At 31.9% G+C, this 19,523-nt stretch overlaps 1 protein-coding gene across 4 annotated transcripts; it reads right to left on the bottom strand.

The window, feature by feature from the left end:
- Window positions 1-14,639: 14,639 nt before the first annotated feature.
- Window positions 14,640-18,999, bottom strand: LOC106769040 (E3 ubiquitin-protein ligase At1g12760). Of its 4 annotated transcripts, none has more exons than XM_022783463.1 (5): window positions 18,219-18,997; window positions 17,257-17,376; window positions 16,957-17,089; window positions 15,840-16,007; window positions 14,640-15,488 (listed from the first exon to the last, which is right to left on the bottom strand). In XM_022783463.1, the coding sequence occupies exons 1-5, from the start codon at window positions 18,779-18,781 to the stop codon at window positions 15,315-15,317; spliced, it is 1,158 nt and encodes a 385-aa protein (XP_022639184.1). In that variant the 5' UTR covers window positions 18,782-18,997; the 3' UTR covers window positions 14,640-15,314. The 4 variants fall into 4 exon arrangements, 2 of the variants coding, with proteins under 2 accessions (XP_022639184.1, XP_014509983.1); XM_014654497.2 differs by having other exon boundaries at window positions 15,840-16,004; window positions 18,219-18,996; XR_002668589.1 differs by having other exon boundaries at window positions 15,346-15,488; window positions 16,919-17,089; window positions 18,219-18,999.
- Between the last annotated feature and the right edge of the window lie 524 nt (window positions 19,000-19,523).

Here is a 19,523-nt window from a genome sequence, read left to right as displayed (position 1 = left end):
GAACCATTTTTCTATAATAGTTCATCTCTTTTAAAGAATTAAAGAATTTTAGTCGCTACTATTTTAGCTTCTGGGAAAGTATTCAGGTGCTCAAATATCAAATCTTATGAAACTGAGAAAATGGAGATGCAATGACATTACATCCAAGTTCTTTTATGGAAAATGTAGGAATGTGTCATCGTGCAATCTCAAACAATAAAACATGAGAACAGAGAAACTTGATATATTTCAAATATTTGACTTTTTATTACATTTTGCTATCTATATATAAAATACATTAATAAAATAAAATAATAAGACTTTTATATAATGTATCTCTTATATATTTCATATATTTAAACAAATTTTTAGGTATTGTTATCAAGATAAAATTGTTGAAAAAAAAGTTTTTAAATTCAAAACTCATTGAGAAAATTCTAGTGACAGCATGAGAGAAATATAAATCATTAACTGTTTTGTTGGAAAAAAATATGCAAACTCAAAATCCTAAAAAATATTAAGATTGTAAAGGATGAATGATGAAGTACTTCTCACAATACGTTACAATCAACAAATCTACAAAAGGTTTGATTAAAGACAGTGACTGTACAAATCATATAACTCACAATGAAGCACTTTTCAAATAACTCAACACATAAATATTTCCAAAGTAAAAATTGAAAATAAAGAATAATTTGTTGTAAAAGGTACAAGAAGAATTGTTGTTAAAACTTATTTAGGCATCAAATTAATTTTTTATGTCTTATATGTTCCTAATATTACTTAAAATTTGTTAAATATTGTTCAAATATTAAAAGAAGGTTATGAGGTTTCTTTTGAAAACATTGTGTGATCAAATATACTAATAATAACTTAGAAGTATTCAAAGTTCACATTAAAGACAAATGCTTTACTTTGGATTTGATGAGAGAGGGATTGACTTTAAATAAAATGGATGTAAAAAAAATGATCAAAATGAAAAGATAAATATCTTTTAACGAAGTTTGATGCCCAAGTCGAAAAAGTATGTGAAGATCCACATTCTAACTTTCATCAAAGATATAATGTCATTATCATGAAATCCACAATAGGCAAAGAAGATAACAAGATGGTAAAAGAAGAAATATAATGAAGAATGTCAAATTTATTGATTCACCAAAGTCCCACAAGGAGTGATATGAAGAAGAAAACAACAACAAAAAGTACTATAAAAATAAATAGATGTTTTTTGAGTTGTAACCATAACCCAATAAATCTCTTGAGTGCACGAGGTATTTGGATAATTGTGTGTCATTGCAAGGTTTGTAATTTTTGTTAAAAAAATTGTGCAAAAAGGATTTGTAGTTTTGTCCATAAAAAATTGCATGAGAAGAGTATGCGTGCTTTTAAATTTTTGCTCTTATTTGTGTGTGCTTCCACTTGAATAGATTATTTTACTATTTTGTGATTCCCAATAGTGGTATGGAAGAGGAGCAGTTAGGCATGTTGACCATAACCAACTTTACGTGTTGCATCTTTGGAGAGAGAGATTAGCCTTTATCATTATTTTTGTGCAATAACTTCATTAGTGTATGTGTGATTGAGTTTGGCTTATCTAAGGTGGTGTTGGTGATGAATTCTCCTTGAGTATCAATGAGTTATCAACAACAATGATGTGGAAGTTGTCGATAATTAATATACAAGGCAATAAGGGTTGATGACGAGAAAATATTGTTGTCGCCAATGACTCCTTGCAAATCACTAGTGCCAAAAGAAATTCAAGCAAATATGTTAGTAACATGTTAGATGTTTGTTGTAGAGCATGTAATACTTTTAATGAAGATAAATTGGTTCTTTGTTGTGTTCACCAAAGCCCCACGTCGAGTAATATGAAGAAGATAGTAGCAAAAAAAGTATTAAAGTACTAGAAAAATAAAGAGTTTATTTAAAGTTATCACCACAACCCAATAGGGGTCTCTTGGATGTACGAGAGACTTGGTAGTTATGTGTCATTGGAAAATTTTCAATTTTTGCTAGAAAAACTTTATGATAATGATTTGTAGTTTTGCCTAAAAATTTTCAACTTAATACTACCGTAACACCAACATTAACATACATAGTAAGGATTCATAGAATGACAACTCTTTCTTCATTCTATAGGTGATGGTGCATACAAATATGATGGTTTTTCAGGTTTTTACTTGTGATAACTTTAGTTTATAGTTTTGATTAGTTCATACAAATTTGAAAATGAGTTTTGGATATATGAAATGTCAAAACTGGGCTACATTTGTTGGTTTTATGCTTTTCAGATTTGGTAAAATAGTAAATAGTAAAAACAAAAACTTATTAAAAAAATAAAGGAGGGACGTGTGCACTTTGAGACGTCATTTGACTCATTTGACTTTGGAATTGACCAATTTCTCACATTAATTAATATCTGAATATTTCAATTTATGATGTTAATTAATGTTTGAAAATGTCTATTTTGACATCAATTAACGTATGAAAATGCCAATTACATATGTCAATTACGTCATTTTTGTGTTTCGATGTCAATTAACGTCTCCCGATGTAATGTCTGTATTTTTTTTGAAAGTTAAAGATAAAAAGTCAAAGTTTCTTTTGGTACTGGTGAAGTCAAGGACATATATGTCACTTTTGTAGTATGAGTCTACATAAGCAAAATGACATATATCACAAAAGAATTAAAGATAACCCAACACATTAGAAAATCCTAAAATAAGGTAATCCTAAGAATCATATGCCCAATAAACAGGATCAGTCCAAGTACTATATAATCATTATTCACGAGGTAAGTAACTAGAATCATTTTATTGTTATATTTCCATTTTTGTAACAAGTTTCTAATTTAAGCATCAGAGTATTTTTGCATAGACTCCTCCACTTAATATACCTCAATCATGTTGAAAAAAGATATAACGGTACATTAAAGAAAAGGCTTAAATGTTTATTTGGTCCCTATGTTAAGATGTTATTTTCACTTCAGTACTCGGTTTTAAAAGTGTAGACATTGAGTCCCTCCTATGTTATTAAAATTATTTTAATGGAGTCATGTCCGTTAAATTGATATGAACAACGTTAAATGTTATCAAACGTGGCAAAAACATTTTTTTTAGAAAATATTAGGGCACCCCACCTCAGCTACTTCGAGATGAATGTGTCAGGGCCTAACTTTCTCTCCCTCTCTTCTATATTAATAATTTCATAATTGTAGGATTTTTATTCCTCTTTTGCATTATTATGGCATTTAAATCACATTTAATAAATTAAAATAAAAACTAAAATCACATAACCTTCCTTTTGCCATCAAAATAAAAAATATAATATTTATTAACACTAATATATAAAATTTTAATTCTACATAATTTCATGCTAATCTTTTCTAAATCTTGATGAATATCCCCAATAAAAAGAAAATTAGACAAAATAGAGGATCAGATTCTGATGGCGCTACCGGTCACGGACTTCGACATCATCATCGACGAACTGCCAGTGGAGACGATCAGCGACCTCCACGAGATCCCAAACGCGAAGTTAAGACCACCTCGAATTCGCAAACCCATAGAGAAGAACAAAAGCCAAAACACTCAACCTCTGCGAACCACCAAAACGTTGCCATCCACTTGCAAAGCAGAAGCATAAATCATTACCTAGTGCGATGCACCACCCTAGTGGCCACGGGGACGCTGATGAATGAAGATCACCAGATCACGAAACCTTGGGTCCGCTATTTCTCTCCACGATGATGCCATTAACTGTGTTTCTTGGACAGGGTAGATTTATGAGGTCAAAACCTCGCGAAGGCACCGCTGCTACAACAATCACCGCAATGTGAGAAAGGTGTTGGCTCCTTACCTGCAAAACCCCCAACCAGAACTACGAAGAAGAGGAAAGAAGTCCTTGCCAGACCGTGAAACCCTAGGTCCGCTATTTTCCTTCACGATGATGCATCAATAGGGTTTCTCACACCACAGAGATTTTTGAGGTCGAAACCTTGCAGAGGCACCGCTGCTACAACAATCATCGCACCGCGAGAAAGGTGTTGGCTCCTTACTTGCAAAACCCCCAACCAGAACCACGAAGGAGAAAAGGAAAGAAGTCCTTGCCACACGATAAAACAAAAGGGAAGAAAGCTTCCCTATTGCACAAGCTCCACAAAGGCAACCCAAAGCTGGTATGCCAAAAGAGAAAGACCAAAAATTGGGAAAGAGGAGTGGACTTTGAGAGAGAATTTCCATATATGAATTTAATTAGGGTTCTTTAATCTGAATTTGAATTTGGGGAAATTAATTAAGGAGAAAATAATTAAGATTTAATAATTAGAGTGTGACAAGGACGTATATTCTATTGGTCTATTAAATGCCACGTCTTCACTTTTTGCACACCTCACACTTACAGTCAGTTTAACGTTATCTATTTTAACATCGTTAAACGAATAGGATGGAATTGATACAAATTGCAAAACATAGGGACTCAATGTATACATTTTTAAAATCGGGTACTCAACTGAAAATTCTCTCGTAACATGGAGACTAAGTAAGCATTTAAACCTAAAGAAAAATGATTCTTTAACACATCTAACTTTTTTACATTTATTTGACACTACCCTTTCTTACTTTTTACTCTCTTTTTCATTGAAAAGTATAAAAGCTTACAATTTTATAACATTTTTATCTTTATACTTTGTGTCAAATGAATGTAAAAATGTGTTATGATATCATTGTTTTACATTAAAATAGAAGATATATCAACTCGATGAGCATCCATACGAGACTTTCTGTTAAGGTCACATTTTTTACTCAACTATTAGAATATTACCCTTTTTAACAAAATTTTAAAAAAATAAACCATACCTAATCTAATTATGAATTGCTTTCAAAACCTAATTCTAATTTCAAACAACCAAACCAATTTAACACTATAACTTACGAATCCGCGGTAAATCTATCAAATCTCAAATTTAGGTAAATATACATTCATATTAATTATAAAACTAAACTGAAACAAGTTTAAGTTATCCATTTTTCTTATTTGGTAATCACTTGTTTTTCAAGTTACAAAGATGGAAAAGATTTAGGTTAAATATATGTTTTAGTCCTCATATTTGTGCCCAATTCTCAATTGGGTCTTCATGTTTTTTTTTGTCCCAATTGCATCTTAATATTTGTTAATTTGAGGCAATAAAGCCCTTTCCGTTAACTTGTCACTGACGCCGTTGGCACTGTGTTGATCTGTAACGGACATTTATTGTTTAATTTAAGTGATTCCATTACGTGGAATTTTTATTTTAAAAAAAGATCATTTAAGTGACACGTATATTTGTATTATATTTGTATAAAGTGTTTTTAGTTAAGTTGGGATTTGGGATTTGAGTCTGAGCTAGGGATTGATTTGCTATTCGAAAGAGTGAAAATTAAGGATTGCTATTCGAAAGAAGAAGAAGTAGACGAAGACTATCATCACGTGGAGGGCTTTGCAAGAGGTTGAAAATTTACGTCAGTTAAGGTTAGTTCCATTTGTTCTGAGTTAGGGATTTGGACAGGATTTTGATTTTGTTAGTGTATGTTTATAACATGTATGACCTATGTTCTTACTCTGTTGTTCTGTCAATGGGACCTTAGTTTGGTATGTTATTATATGATGGTGCCAGATTTTGCATGTTGAAATGTGTACTATACTATGGACATTATGGTCCAAGAATTTCATTTATCAAATAGTATAGAAAAGTAGTGGTCCCCTTGTCTGTCTCACTGTTTCCCACTCTGTCTCACTGTTTTCCTAGTGGGGATCTTAGTTTGTTCCACTGTCCCCTTTATGTGTGACTGTTTACTAATTAGGGATTATGATAATAAATTATTTCCCCCATTACGTACAGGTGTTTAAATCTTGTTCTTCATAGGTAAAATACCATGGTTGATGACCGTAATAAGGTTTTGGTCCACCATATTGGCCATTTTGTTACACTAGATAATGGAAATTTATTATGTGATGGAGAGATAACAGAGTGGTCAGTCGATCGAGACCTTTGGAGCTATTTTGGAATATTAGCTTCAATTAAAGTCTTAGGTCACGTGGACATAAAAGAACTTTGGTACAATTTAGGAGGTGCTTCAGTAGTGCCAGATAGGTTAGAATTATTGACTGATGATAGGGGTGCCATGCATATGCTGAATATTGCAAGGTTAAATGAAGTAGTTCATTTGTACGTGGTTCATAATACCATGGAACCAGACATAATAGAAATGATTGATTGGGTTGATGGTGAGGTTGAGGCTGAAGTTGGAACTCAAATGAAAGAGGTTGAGGCTGATTGTGATGCTGATGAAGTTGGTAAGGCTGATTGTAATGGTGATCAAGTTAGTAAGGTTGATGTTGATGTTAATGAAGTTGGTAAAGGGTTGGATGAGGGTGATGTTGAGGCTGAACTTGGAACCCAATTGGAGGAGGTTCGGGGTGATGGTGATGGTGATGTTGTAGAAAATGGTAGAGAAATGGAGGAGGCTGAGGAGGAGGTTCAGGGTGATGGTGAGAAAAATTATGGGAGTCTGAAATGAGAAAAATTAAGGAGATCAATTTAGATGCATTTAAATATTTGATTGCAATTCCTCCTAGGTATGTAACCACTATTCCTTCATACAATTTAATTTGCTGTTATATTTAATTTGAATTCATATATTTACTGATTTATTAATGTCAAAGGTATTAGTCAAGATCTAGATTCACCCATACATCACATTGTGACACTCTAGTCAACAACATGTGTGAGGGCTTCAACAGTGTGCTACTTCATACTAGGTGTAAGCCAATTATATCCATGTTAGAAGACATTAGGGTTTATATTATGAAGAGATGGGCTAGCAACAGGAGTAAAATGGCCTTATATCAAGAATCTGTTTGCCCTAAGGTACTCAACAGATTTCAAAAGCAGTCATGGCTAACAAGATATTGGTTACCAAGGTAACTATATTCATACAATTAAATTTGTATTCACTTTATGCCTATTTTGTTCATAACTGTTTTGTCATTTTGTACTGATTACAGGTGGTCATCAGACCAATTATTTGAAGTGATTCACATTTCACAATTTGGGGAGCAATTTGTTGTCAACCTTGACAACAAAGACTGCAGTTGTAGAGGATGGTTAATCAGTGGCATTCCTTGCACTCATGCCATCACTGCAATGAAGTTCTTGAACTTAAATGCAGAAGAATATATTGCCCATTGGTTTACCAAGTCTGCTTATGAAGAGACTTATAACAGCATCATATATCCTATCAACGGGCAACATGTGTGGGAGATTACACCTTATCCTGATATATTACCTCCAAAGAAAAGGGCAATGCCAGGACGTCCCAAGAAAAAAAGAAGACTACAACCTTGGGAGTTGAAGAAGAATGACTCCGAATTAAGAAAGGGTGGGAGAAAAAAGACTTGTGTTGTCTGCAAACAATTGGGACACAACAAAAAGACTTGTCCACAACGACCTGTGCCTTCATCACATGTCCCTGCTAACCAACCAACTCAGGAATCTACTTTTACACATGTCCCTGCTGACCAACAAACAAAAGTCACAACAACTTCAACACATGTCCCTACTGACCAACCAACTCAGGAGTCTACTGTCTTACCTTCTCATAAATGAAGTCTTATTTCCTTACATTTTGAAGACAATGTGTTAATTATCATGTGATATGTAATGATGAAATTTGCATTTTGAAGGAACAATGTCTTAAATCTTTTGGTGTAATTTGATTAGTTTGTTATCTAGTTTGTTAGGTCGATGGTGATGTCTAAGTTATCAGGTTTTGTAATCTGAATTGGTATTATAAGACAATGTTTGTTATCAGGTTTATTATAAGACTAAGTTGTCTGGTTTGATCATTCTTGTATTATGGTTATTGACCATTAAGTTTAAGTATGTTGTTATCAGGTTTAACTTATTTTTTCTTAGCAAAGGAAATATGACAACAGTATTAAACAGAAACAAGTCAACTTTATAAATAAAAGAGACAATAATAAACCTTCCATTAACAATATTAAACCTTACATTAACCTTCCATTAACAATAATCAACCTTCCACTAACACATCAACCTATTTTCAACAACATTGAAATCACAATTACATTACACAGACATATAATAACCATCATCCCCGTTAACAACTTCAACCAATTTTCCAGTCTAACTACACTTTTCTGTAAAATTGCTATTTTCAGTTTTTCCCATCTCTCTCTTCCATCTTCATCATCATTTGTTCCATCATCATAAAATTTCCACCCACTTCGTTCTTTCTTCCACTTCCTTGTACACTGACCATATTTCCTTCATTTCCTTCATGAATTACATCCCCATTGCACCACTTAAAGAAGTTGCATCCAAAAGCACAATCCTGTCCAAGAACAAAACACATTTGGTGAACGCAAATGTTGAACTTGGGTCATCCCCAAAATTACGCAAATGTTAATAAAACTTCTGGAACGAGAAAAAATTGAGAATAAAACTTACCTTGAACTTGGGGCATCCCCAAAATCTTCTGCCCTTGTTCTTAGGGGTTCTTGCAGTGCGGAAGACTACATCCTCACCACAAAAGCAAGTGGGTTTTAGACCCAGCCTGCTCACACTACCACAACTCTGTTCAAACCCCGAACCCAACCATTTGCAAGAAGAAGATGAAGCAGACATTTGATCTGATCAAGCACAAACACTGCTTCCACAACTCTGGTTCCCACCACTCTTCCTCCCGAGCACGAACAAGTACAAACTATGGAGGGATTGGTTAGGGTCATTTAAATAAGGGCTTAGGGCAAACAACTTTGGAGGATTTTAGTTTTCCACGTGGAATTTTTATTACACAAAAAAGAAACCATTAAACTTAATGCATAATGCCACAAATATAAAATTATTTACAGATCAGCACAGTACCAACGGCGTCAGAGGCAAGTTAACGGAGAGGACTTTATTGCCTCAAATTAACAAATATTAGGATGCAATTGGAAGAAAAAAAACATAAGGACCTAATTGAAAATTGAACACAAATATGAGGACTAAAACATATATTTAATCAAAGATTTATAACTACTCCCAATAACTCTTATCACTGAAAAATATTTAAAAAAAAATATCAAAAGTAAAAGGTTGATATTAATAAAATATTCTTTTCTTATCTTATTAAAACTCTGAGATCTATGACCATTCATAGGACAATCTAGAAAAAAAAAATATTTATAAAGCAGAAATAACTCTACAAAAAATTCTTATAAGTTAAAATTAATTTTTAGTATGCAATAATCTCATCTGTGTTATATGATTGTGGAAAAGATGACAAATGGTTAAAAAAAAGTATAAAGAATATATATATAGAGAGAGATTAATTAATGTATGAGTTTTATAAATTAATAAAAAAATAATTAATTAAACTATAATATATTTATGTACTCTATATATTATAATTAATTTTGAACACTATAGTTTTAAAATAGTTGCTGCTCAATCTCACAAATTTGTTTTTTATTTTAAAACTATTTTAATATTAAAAATATTAATAATTAAAATAAAGTTGCATTACGATATAAATATCGATCATATATCTAATTTATAATTTTTAAAAAATATTTATTTTTGTAAATTAATGATAATTTGTTTTAACTTTTTTACCAATATAAAGAAGCATCCATCTTATGTGTTGCACAAAATAACATACAAGATATTGCAAAAACATATATGTGGGTTTTTATTTTAAAATGTATTTTACAAATTGAGTTTTAAGAAGTAACAATACAATAAATTTTTAATATATATTAAAATTTAACAGTATAATATGAAAACGTAAGTGTTTTCTGAATTAATTGATAAGTACTTTCTATTAAAAAAATTTAATGTCTCTTTAAATTTTTATTTTTATCCATAATTTTAAATAAGTTTCTTTTTTTTTGCGTTTCAATTAAATTTTTATTTTTATAAAATTAGATTAAATTAAGGTTTTTCTCTAAATTAATATACTAACAGTGTAATTTTTTTATTGTGGTATTAAAAAAACATAATTGTATTTTTTAATTTTTAAATTAAAAAATAAAGTATAGAGAATGGAAAGACCTTTTTAAGTAAGAATAAAGTTGAAAAATAAAATAAAATTAAATATTGAACTCCTCTGCAATTGCGAAATCTAAATCCAAATGAAATCGGGGAAAGTTGAAGTTTAGGGTTATTTGGGAGAAAACAAATTTCATCCAGTAGCTCTTTCCCGTGGTGGCTGGTTGATGAAACATGATTGAGCAGGGGATTTTAAATAAATCTGCAGAAAGATTTCTCTCATTTCCATGGCAAACGAAGTTAAGCTTACAATTCCTGTTCGTGGTGTGGGCTGCAAGGATGGCAGGTCCCAAAGCTGCTATTGGGGAGGGGGGTTGAGAATAATTCTCCATTTGCCCTTGTTCATGTTAGAGGACTGAGGTTTGGAAGAGGGAATAGAATAATAGGAAGGGGTAGGGGAAGGATGATTCAGAAAGAAGACCTGCAAAATTCAATGTTGTCGTATCGTCACAGTTTAAGTTTATGTAATTTTTTTTTCCTTTATATTCATTTATCAATGTTCTCTCCTTCACTCCCTTTTACGGCAACTCCTGCCTCCACCGAACCAGTCCTGCCGTGGCTCTCTCCGGCCGGCCAGAATCATCACCAATGACGCCCTCCGCGGTGGAAGTGCCACCACCACCGTCGTTCCAGCTTCTGTCTTTCCCTACGCGAGCCACCATCAGAGCAAGAACGTGCCACTGCTGCCACTTCTTCAAACTTCCAGATCAGAGTTCAACAGAGGAACGTTGCTTCGCCTTTCCAAGTTTTGCCGGAACTCTTTCTTTAATTTGCTGTAAATCCGAGAGAAGAACCACCTTTCATTTTTTCTGAGGATTTTGGGTATGGTGGTGTATACTGGACCTTGAAGGAGAAGAGATTCACTGAGAATAGCTAACATAGGGGAAAAGAGAACGACACTTAATTTTATTTCATTTCCAACTTTGCCCAAATTTTCAATCTTTTAACTTAATTCTTTAATTCAAATATTAAAATAATAAGATTCATTCACTTCTTTAATGACGTGTGTTAAAAAAACACTATATAACGTACCAAATGTCACAATACTTAACGTTATTTGATCTATTTGACCGAAAGACCTATTTAATAATTTTATAAAAATAAAACCTCAATTAAAACTAAAGAAGAATTCTATTTACGATTCATGGAGACATTAAACCTAAAAAATGCGTTGCAACCACCCGCACCTTATCACTAATTTTCAACTACTTCCCACCATATATCCACACACACTTTTCATTTAATAAGTTCAATAAATATACCACCAGCACAGTACACATAATTTAATATAGATTCATAGACAAGAAAATCCTTTCAATTAAAATTGAGCTATGAAGGGATGAAATAAATCATAATAAAAATATATTTATTTAAATATCTATACAATACTAAATTCATACTTGAATGTAGTATACTTTTAGATTTTGTTATTTTAAACATTTTACAAGCAATAATAATTAAAAATATTAATTTATATATATATATATATATATATATATATATATATATGAGTTTGTTAATTTACTTAATTTTTCAGTTAATACATTTTAGCAAAATGTACCAAATCTTAGGTTACAAAAATATTCCTATTTAAAAAAATTCATACTTTAAATATAAGAATACTTTAGTAATTTTAAAATTTAATTTAAATAAAAAATAAAAAAAGATAGTTATCCATTAATTGTTTTTTAAAATAAAAAATAAAAAGAAAGGTAGTTATTTTCCACTACTTAAGGAATATTTTTAATTATAATATTTTTAAATAAATATAATTTTTATAGTTACGTTGTTTTTTAAAAATGGGTGGATCAAACATATTTTCCATGACTTAAAGGTATGTTTTGCAATTTTTATTTCTATGACTTTATAGAACCCGTCTGGGTTTATAGAACCCGTCTGGGTTTATAGAACCCGTATGGGTTTATAGAAATCGTCTGGGTTAAAAAAACAATTGCCTTTTATTTTATTTTTTATTTTAAAAAACAACTACCTTTTAAAAAATATATAATAAAAGCTAATAACTTCTAATAACTATCTTTTATTTTTTTATTTTAAATTAAATTTTAAAATTATTAAATTACCTTTAGATTTAAAGTTGGTTTTTTTTTTTAACAGAAACATTTTTGTAACCTAAAACTTGGTACACTTTGCTAAAATGTACTAACTGAAAAACCTCCTTAGGTAAAGCAAACCCCGTACATACATACATACATACATACATACATACACACACACACACATATATATATATATATATATATATATATATATATGAGTTTGCTAACTTTCAGTTGGTACATTTTAGTAATGTGTACCAGGTTTCAGTAGACAAAAATACCCCTATACTTCTAAGTTTTAAGGTTAATAATTTTCATTCTCAAAATTAAAAAAATAAAAAAAGAAACCCCCAAACCCTTAACCATCTCTCACATTCCTCTCAATCATTTCTCTTTCATTTCTTTCACTCCAACCTTTTCTCTGTTATCCCTATTCTAGCTCCAATTAAAAAAATTCAGAAAGACTTAAAAAGGAAAACCCCAAACTCTTACTCACATCCTTCATTCCTCTCAACCCTTTCTCCTTCATCTCTCTCACTCAAACATTTTCTCTGTCATCTCTGCACTAGCCCCAACTAAAAAAACATTCATTATTAAAATATTTACTTTTGTAAAGAGTTGAGTCATAGTCACCTTTCGAAAAAAGTTCATTTAAAATCTCTTTAATTTCATTATCTTCACTATATATGTTACAGTCGACAGACACAACTTGCACCAAGACTTATGAGCATTCTTCCTTTGCATTCCTTTACATTCTGAGACAACTACGTAACATTGCTCCGTGGCCATTTAATTTTTTTGGTAGAAATTCATTAACTTATTTTCCTTTACTAAAGAAAAAAATAAATCAAAATACAATAAAATTCTAAATTATAAAATCAAACAATAAAAATTCTAAATTTTGAAATTTTATTTATAATTATATAAAGAAAAAATTAGGTGCTTTAATTTTTTATTTATGTAAGTATTTTTTTTTTCTCTAACCATTTTATTTAATAATGAGTGTTTTTTTAGTTAGAGCTGATGTAGGAATGACAGAGGAAATGTGTTGAGTGAGAGAGATGAAGGAGAAAGGGTAGAGAGGAATGAAGGAGGTGAGTAAGAGTTTGGGGTTTCTTTTTTTTTTTTAATTTTGAGAATGAAAATTATTAAAATAAGACAAGTGTTTTTTTATTTTTTTCAATTAGGTCTAGAGTAGGGATGACAGAGAAAATATTGAAGTGAAAGAGATGAAAGAGAAAGGTTGAGAGGAATGAGAGAGGTGGATAAGGGATTGGTTTTTTTGTTTAATTTTTTTAATTTTGAGAATGAAAATTATTAAAATACCCTTAACCTTAAAACTTAGAATTCATGATATAAGGGTATTTTTGTCTATTGAAACCCGGTACAGATTGCTAAAATGTAACAGGCACGAAAGTTAGCAAACCCCATATATATATATATATATATATATATATATATATATATATATATATATATATATATATNATATATATATATATATATATATATATATATATATATATGGTACATTTTAGTAAAGTATACCAAGTTTTAGTTACAAAAATATTTCTGTTGAAAAAGAAAACCAACTTAAATGCAAGAGTATTTTAATAATTTCAAAATTAAATTTAAAATAAAAGAATAAACGATAATTATTAAAAATCCTAATTGATTCACAAAGAAGTTATTAATTTTTATTTTATTTCTAATTTTAAAAAACAACTACATTTTATTTTATTTTTTATTTTAAAAAACAACTACCTTTCAAAAAAATATAATAGTTTAAGGTTTGAGGTTTATAAGACCCATCTGGTTTATAGAAGCCGTCTGGGTTTATAATATCGGATAAGTATAAAAATTATATTTATTTAAAAATATTATAATCAAAAAATATTTCTTAAATAGTGAAAAATAACTACCTTTCTTTTTATTTTTTATTTTAAAAAAAAATTAATGAATAACTATTTTTTTTTTATTTTGTATCTTAAAATTTGGTATATATACCAAGTAAAAAATCACTATATATATATATATATATATATATATATATATATATATATATATATATATATATATATATATATATATATATATATAGTTATATTGACACTCATGTATGGATATTTAGGTATTTTTGTGGTTACATGACTGGTATATTTATTGAACTTGTGTTAAAATAAAGAACAATCAAAATTTAATTTAACAGTCAACATTATTACTTAAAAAATTCACAAGACATTTTTTAATTGAAAATGTAATATTTTATATTTATAACTAGCATTTATCACAGTAAAAAAAATCATTATAAAAAAAGTGACTGGTTAAAATTTTCACATACAAATATTATGAAATCTCTTCATTTCTTTGTAGCGTTTGAGTTCATAAAGCTTTTTTATTTCAATCATAAAATAATAAATCTACTCGTCGTATGGTTGACTAAAAATTTCATTTTCTTGTAGTACACTATATTTAATATTTTCTTCACTATCATTATCAATGATAAAAACTGATGTCAAAGCATAAACCCTTCAAATTTCTCCCGAATGTTTGTGTAAGAGACATTATGAACTATATTTGGAATGTGTAAAACTACAACCAAGCCACCAATATCAAATGAACGCAAAACCATAATTGGAACTTCTGAACTGTCAAGTGATTCAGCAAAAAACAGGAGCTGCAAATTTTCGAAGACCAAAAGTTCTTCCTCGGATTCAGCTTTGTAGCCATACATTATTTGGTCTTGTTCTTCAGCAATAGAACCAGCAACCAATCGAGATAGTGGTAAATGACCCAACACTTGCAACAACCTCAATTTGAATTCAGAAAATCCGTGACTAAGAAGGTGGTAGGTTGAACCTACCGTTATCAAATGGTACACCTAGACATACTTGTGTTTATAAAAGACATTATACTCTCAAAGAACAGTGATGATAAAAAATATTCAAAAAATGACAACCAAACTGCCTCGAGATGATTATTTACTGTATAGAATGAGCAGATATACATGACCAGAAATAAGCCACTCAAAACGAAGAATAACCGAAACAACTATCACTACGGGAGCATGCAGCAGCAGCAACTACAATAAAGGCCTGTGTTGGATTATATGAACAAGTTGTGCCTAATATACCGTGAACCAAAAGATATGCAATTTCCCCAGCAGGCTGCTAGAACTTTTCTGACTAAACTTCGTCTTGACCATGACCGGTACTTTTCAAGATATTGTACTTGCACAGGGGGCAAGTAGCATTGATATGCAGCCATTTGTCCACACAGGAACAGTGAAAATGGTGGCCACAAGGAAGTTGCCTAAGTTCAACCCCATCATCATAAGCAGAAAGACAGATGCAACATTCCTACAGTTTGCAAACCAAAATTTTTCAGATTAGCCGCACAACAGAGGGTGCAATCAGTTTTTCTAAACCAAATTATCAATCTCATCAAAATTATCTACCATTTTCTGGAACCACTTTGTCGAATTCCTTCCAACGTAAACTTAGATTGAAAAGCAAGGCCAAAAAGGAAGAGATGGAAGGCGAAATAAATACATAACGGACTCTGTGCTATGGCTTATAAAAAGGCCATTGTTTTGGAACAAACATGGATTTCCCTTTGAAATATATTGAAAAAGACAGACAGAGCAAAAAGAATACGAGGGAAAGGGAGAAAAAGGCCAAGCCAACGCATAACAAAAATGAGCAGCATACCGCATCCTCGTCAGAGAGAACATGTTCAATGGGAGAATCAGTATCGCATTCAGTCATTATTCCTCCAGCAGTTCCTTGTGTATTCCCAGCAAGTTTCTCATTAATTTCGGTTCTCTGGAACTTGAACTTTGACAATTGCTCAATATCCTCTTTTGACGCCCCTTCCTGCTTTTTTTTAATCCCGAACAAATGAGAAAAAAAAAAAAAAAAGATTAGACATGAAACAGTACAATTACTAGATTACTAGACTACAACAATTATCACAATTAAATACTCAAGAATCAATAATATATCCACAAAGAACCAAGCTGTAGGAAAGTAATCATATGACAAATTTTACTCCTCACAAATCCTAAAAGGCCAACAATGTCAACCTGGATGAAGCACACAAATCACAGAATAAAATGTTATCTAAAAAACAAAAATATACAGGACGTGCCAAACTTAGTAAAAGAGACAAAAATTAGTGTCTAGAAGATCAGGTAAGAGACACAACTGAGTCGAGCAGTGCTTCTGGTTTGCTACAGGTGAGAACTCCCTCAGAAAGTCAAATAGCATTATCAAGCTCAAAATACAATGGGTTAGCCTAGGTTATTCACCTTAAACAGTAGAACAAACATAATACTTCTTTCGTAACAATTCATGGGACTCACTGAATACAAGGCATAATAGATCAATCTTCATCTGTCGCAATCATACTCCATTCCAAATTTCTGCTAAGAATCTTATACACCACAAGTCCTATTAAAGTCGCACCAAAACTAGCAACAGTAATGAAAATTAAAAATTTCACATATTTTGCCCGCCCAAGACAGTTTTTCCTTCACATCCAACACGTTTGATCTACAAAAAATAGATCCTAGAAGCTAGCATATGTGTCTCTTTCTACCAAATAGAAAATCTATATGTATTCTATGTGCATCCTTCCATTTCATTTAGCTTCAATAAATTCAAAAACTCAAACATTTGGAGCCATAAATATCACTAATTTTCTTTAAAGACTCGGTAGATAAATATTGATAAGTAGAGGGAAATTTAAGGACATGAACACTTGAGGTGCTAGATTCGTACATCCATACCAATTCAAACAAGAACCAGTAATGACACCATGATGTACCTGGTCTGCAACTGCATACAGGAGTGCAATGATACATGGAAGACAACAGCAAACAGCTATACCAATGATGCATGCTAGTGCAATGCAGAAAACGACAAAGAAAACATCAAAACCCAGGAAGGCTATGCATAACCTGCAAAGCAAGTAGAATTTGTCAAAAGGTAATCAAGCAAAATAACTGCAGGTTTTCCAAAAAGGAAAGTAAATTACACACAAATACAATAACATAAGTATGAACAAGTTGCACAAGCACACGAGTCAGATACAAGACAAGAGAGAGAGAGGGAGAGAGAAACAAACCAGTAAAGCAGAGGAGAATGTTGAACCAGAGCTTCACTGTCAGCTGATATCCAATAGAATCCAACAACCCACCAAATGAATGAAAACATTGTGTTGGCTGATTCCAAATGCTTGGCCATACTGTTTGAGGAAAAAATATAAAAACTCATAACATTAAATAATAAAAATGATGAATGAATCAATAATTGATGGTACTATTTCCCGATCTAAATAAATATTTGACATGTATTATTTTTCCAACGCTTACCTTCTGATTATTTTGAAGAGATGGGAAAATGGGAAAAAAAACTGCAACAAACTGACCCACGTATAACCTTGCTGGAAATTATATCAGGCGAATAGAGAATTTTTCCCTAATCATCCATCATTTAGATTTCCAGACTTAGCCACCATACTGCTGTGCTCAAACATAACGTGTTACTAATTTGTCTGTACATAAAACATACATTTCCACCCGTTTAAAGAGAGTGGATAGAAAATAATTTTGGTATCTAACAATTCAGCCAATTATTAGATGAGAGAGCCTTTTTTATCACCTATTCCTACAAAGTTACATCATTCATTTCACTCACTCAAAGCAATTTGAGAGAGATTTTAGAGATCCAAGAGTATTACAAAAAGTCGGAAAATCAGAGCATTTGATATATTTTGAACTGACAAAATTATTTTTTGACTAAGCAACTGAGAAACCCAAAATCTCCCCGCGCTTTCCGTGAAGCGTGAACTGAAGGTTTGGCAGAGTTTTCAATTAAACCACGTATATTATGAAACTTAAATTAGTTAAACGACTTTCAGTTACATCATAGCAAACAATTAAAAGCATGTCGGTTCCTTAAATTCATTTGGCAAACTCAACTCATTATAGTCCAGCGCTATAGTAATAAATGCATATGAAATGAAAAAAGAACGGAAAAGTACTCTTAAATTCAAAGCGAAAACTTAGTTAATGTTTAGAAATTTACCTTATACTGTCGTCCTCGAGCTGCGGCAACGACACGTAGTGTCCAGAGCCTTCTATCGAAGCCGAACTCAAATCCCCGCTGCCGTGAACAGTCACGCTGACGCCAACAGAAACGACGGCGCTGGACTGTCCACGGCGGCGCTGGCGCCTCCGGTACTCAACGCACACACACGCGACGTGAAGAACGCACTGCATAGCGTAGCCTACAATCCACAACCGCAGGGGCATATTCGGATTCTCGTTGCGACTAAGAAACAAGACGGTGGCGGCCGCGACAACGAACGCGAAGTTCCAAAGAATATCCAAGATTACGACGGGCTTCGAATAGGCCCAATCGCTCTGTCTTTCTTCCAATTGCTCCGCCGCCGCCTCCCGCACCACCATCGACGGCTCGCGCATCAGTCGGCGTCCGCTCGCCTGCCGAAGGAAGCGCGCCGCCTCGCGTAGGCTGGGGCGGCGGAGGAGACGGCGGCCGGAGTTAGAATCATCGGAAGAGGAGCCGAGGAACGGCGTGGGATCGGCGCCTTCCTCGGAAGAATGGTTAGGTGACCTTGTCGTGGCCATGTGAAGCGCTTTAGGACATCTGAATCTGAATCTAGCTGAGACAGTGCAGAAGAAGAAGGGATTCCAGAAATCGACGATTCAACGGGGGTGAATATGGAAATAGCTATTATCTGAAATCGAAATTAAATGACTATTATTTTCCTCAGAGTTCAATGTCTAGGAGATATCACAACGGTGCCGTTTTGATCTTCGTCACGCGCATTCGTCTTTTACCCGCTTAAACAGATCAAGTTCCGTTTTTATTTCTTTTTTACGAGGGAATTTCTTGAAACTTCTCAAGTCTCAAATGTCGGCGTCCTTTTATTTAATTAATAGATAAATAAGGCAGTTATTTGGTAAGAGAGGAGTTAAAATAGAAAATTAAATAAATAATGATATTTAATAATTAGAAAATTCTATTTTATGAAATTTATTTCTTTTAGTTTTTTTATTTCTATATGAGTAAGATTGACAATTTTTTTTTTATAAACTTCCCTGTTTCCAAGTAATTATCATGAAAATACTTTATGAAATCCACATACTTTTCTATAAAATTCCTCATCTTCCTTTGTAACTTTCTTTATCAAATTTGCTATCATAAAGTATTCACACTCAATTTGTTACTACTTTCTAGTTTCGCAGTTTATTATTTTTTTAATAGAACTTTTTCCAAGTTTCTGCTTTATCTGTGTACTTATTGATGCCGTGATGTATATCCATAAAAAATAATTTAAACTTAATGTTATAAATTATATTTAGTGTA

Source organism: Vigna radiata, chromosome 7, assembly GCF_000741045.1.
Source record: "Vigna radiata var. radiata cultivar VC1973A chromosome 7, Vradiata_ver6, whole genome shotgun sequence".
Lineage (NCBI taxonomy): Eukaryota > Viridiplantae > Streptophyta > Magnoliopsida > Fabales > Fabaceae > Vigna > Vigna radiata.
Note: the sequence above shows the minus strand (reverse complement) of the source record. Positions and strands in the feature narration are given on the sequence as shown.

Excerpts from the sequence above, each read along its gene's own strand:
- LOC106769040 (XM_022783463.1), bottom strand. The coding sequence starts at position 18,781 with ATGGCCACGACAAGGTCACCTAACCATTCTTCCGAGGAAGGCGCCGAT. Across the intron at positions 17,090-17,256 it reads CATTCTCCTCTGCTTTACTG|GTTATGCATAGCCTTCCTGG; the intron begins GTTTGTTTCTCT and ends CTTGCTTTGCAG. Across the intron at positions 16,008-16,956 it reads TGTATGCAGTTGCAGACCAG|CAGGAAGGGGCGTCAAAAGA; the intron begins GTACATCATGGT and ends ATTAAAAAAAAG.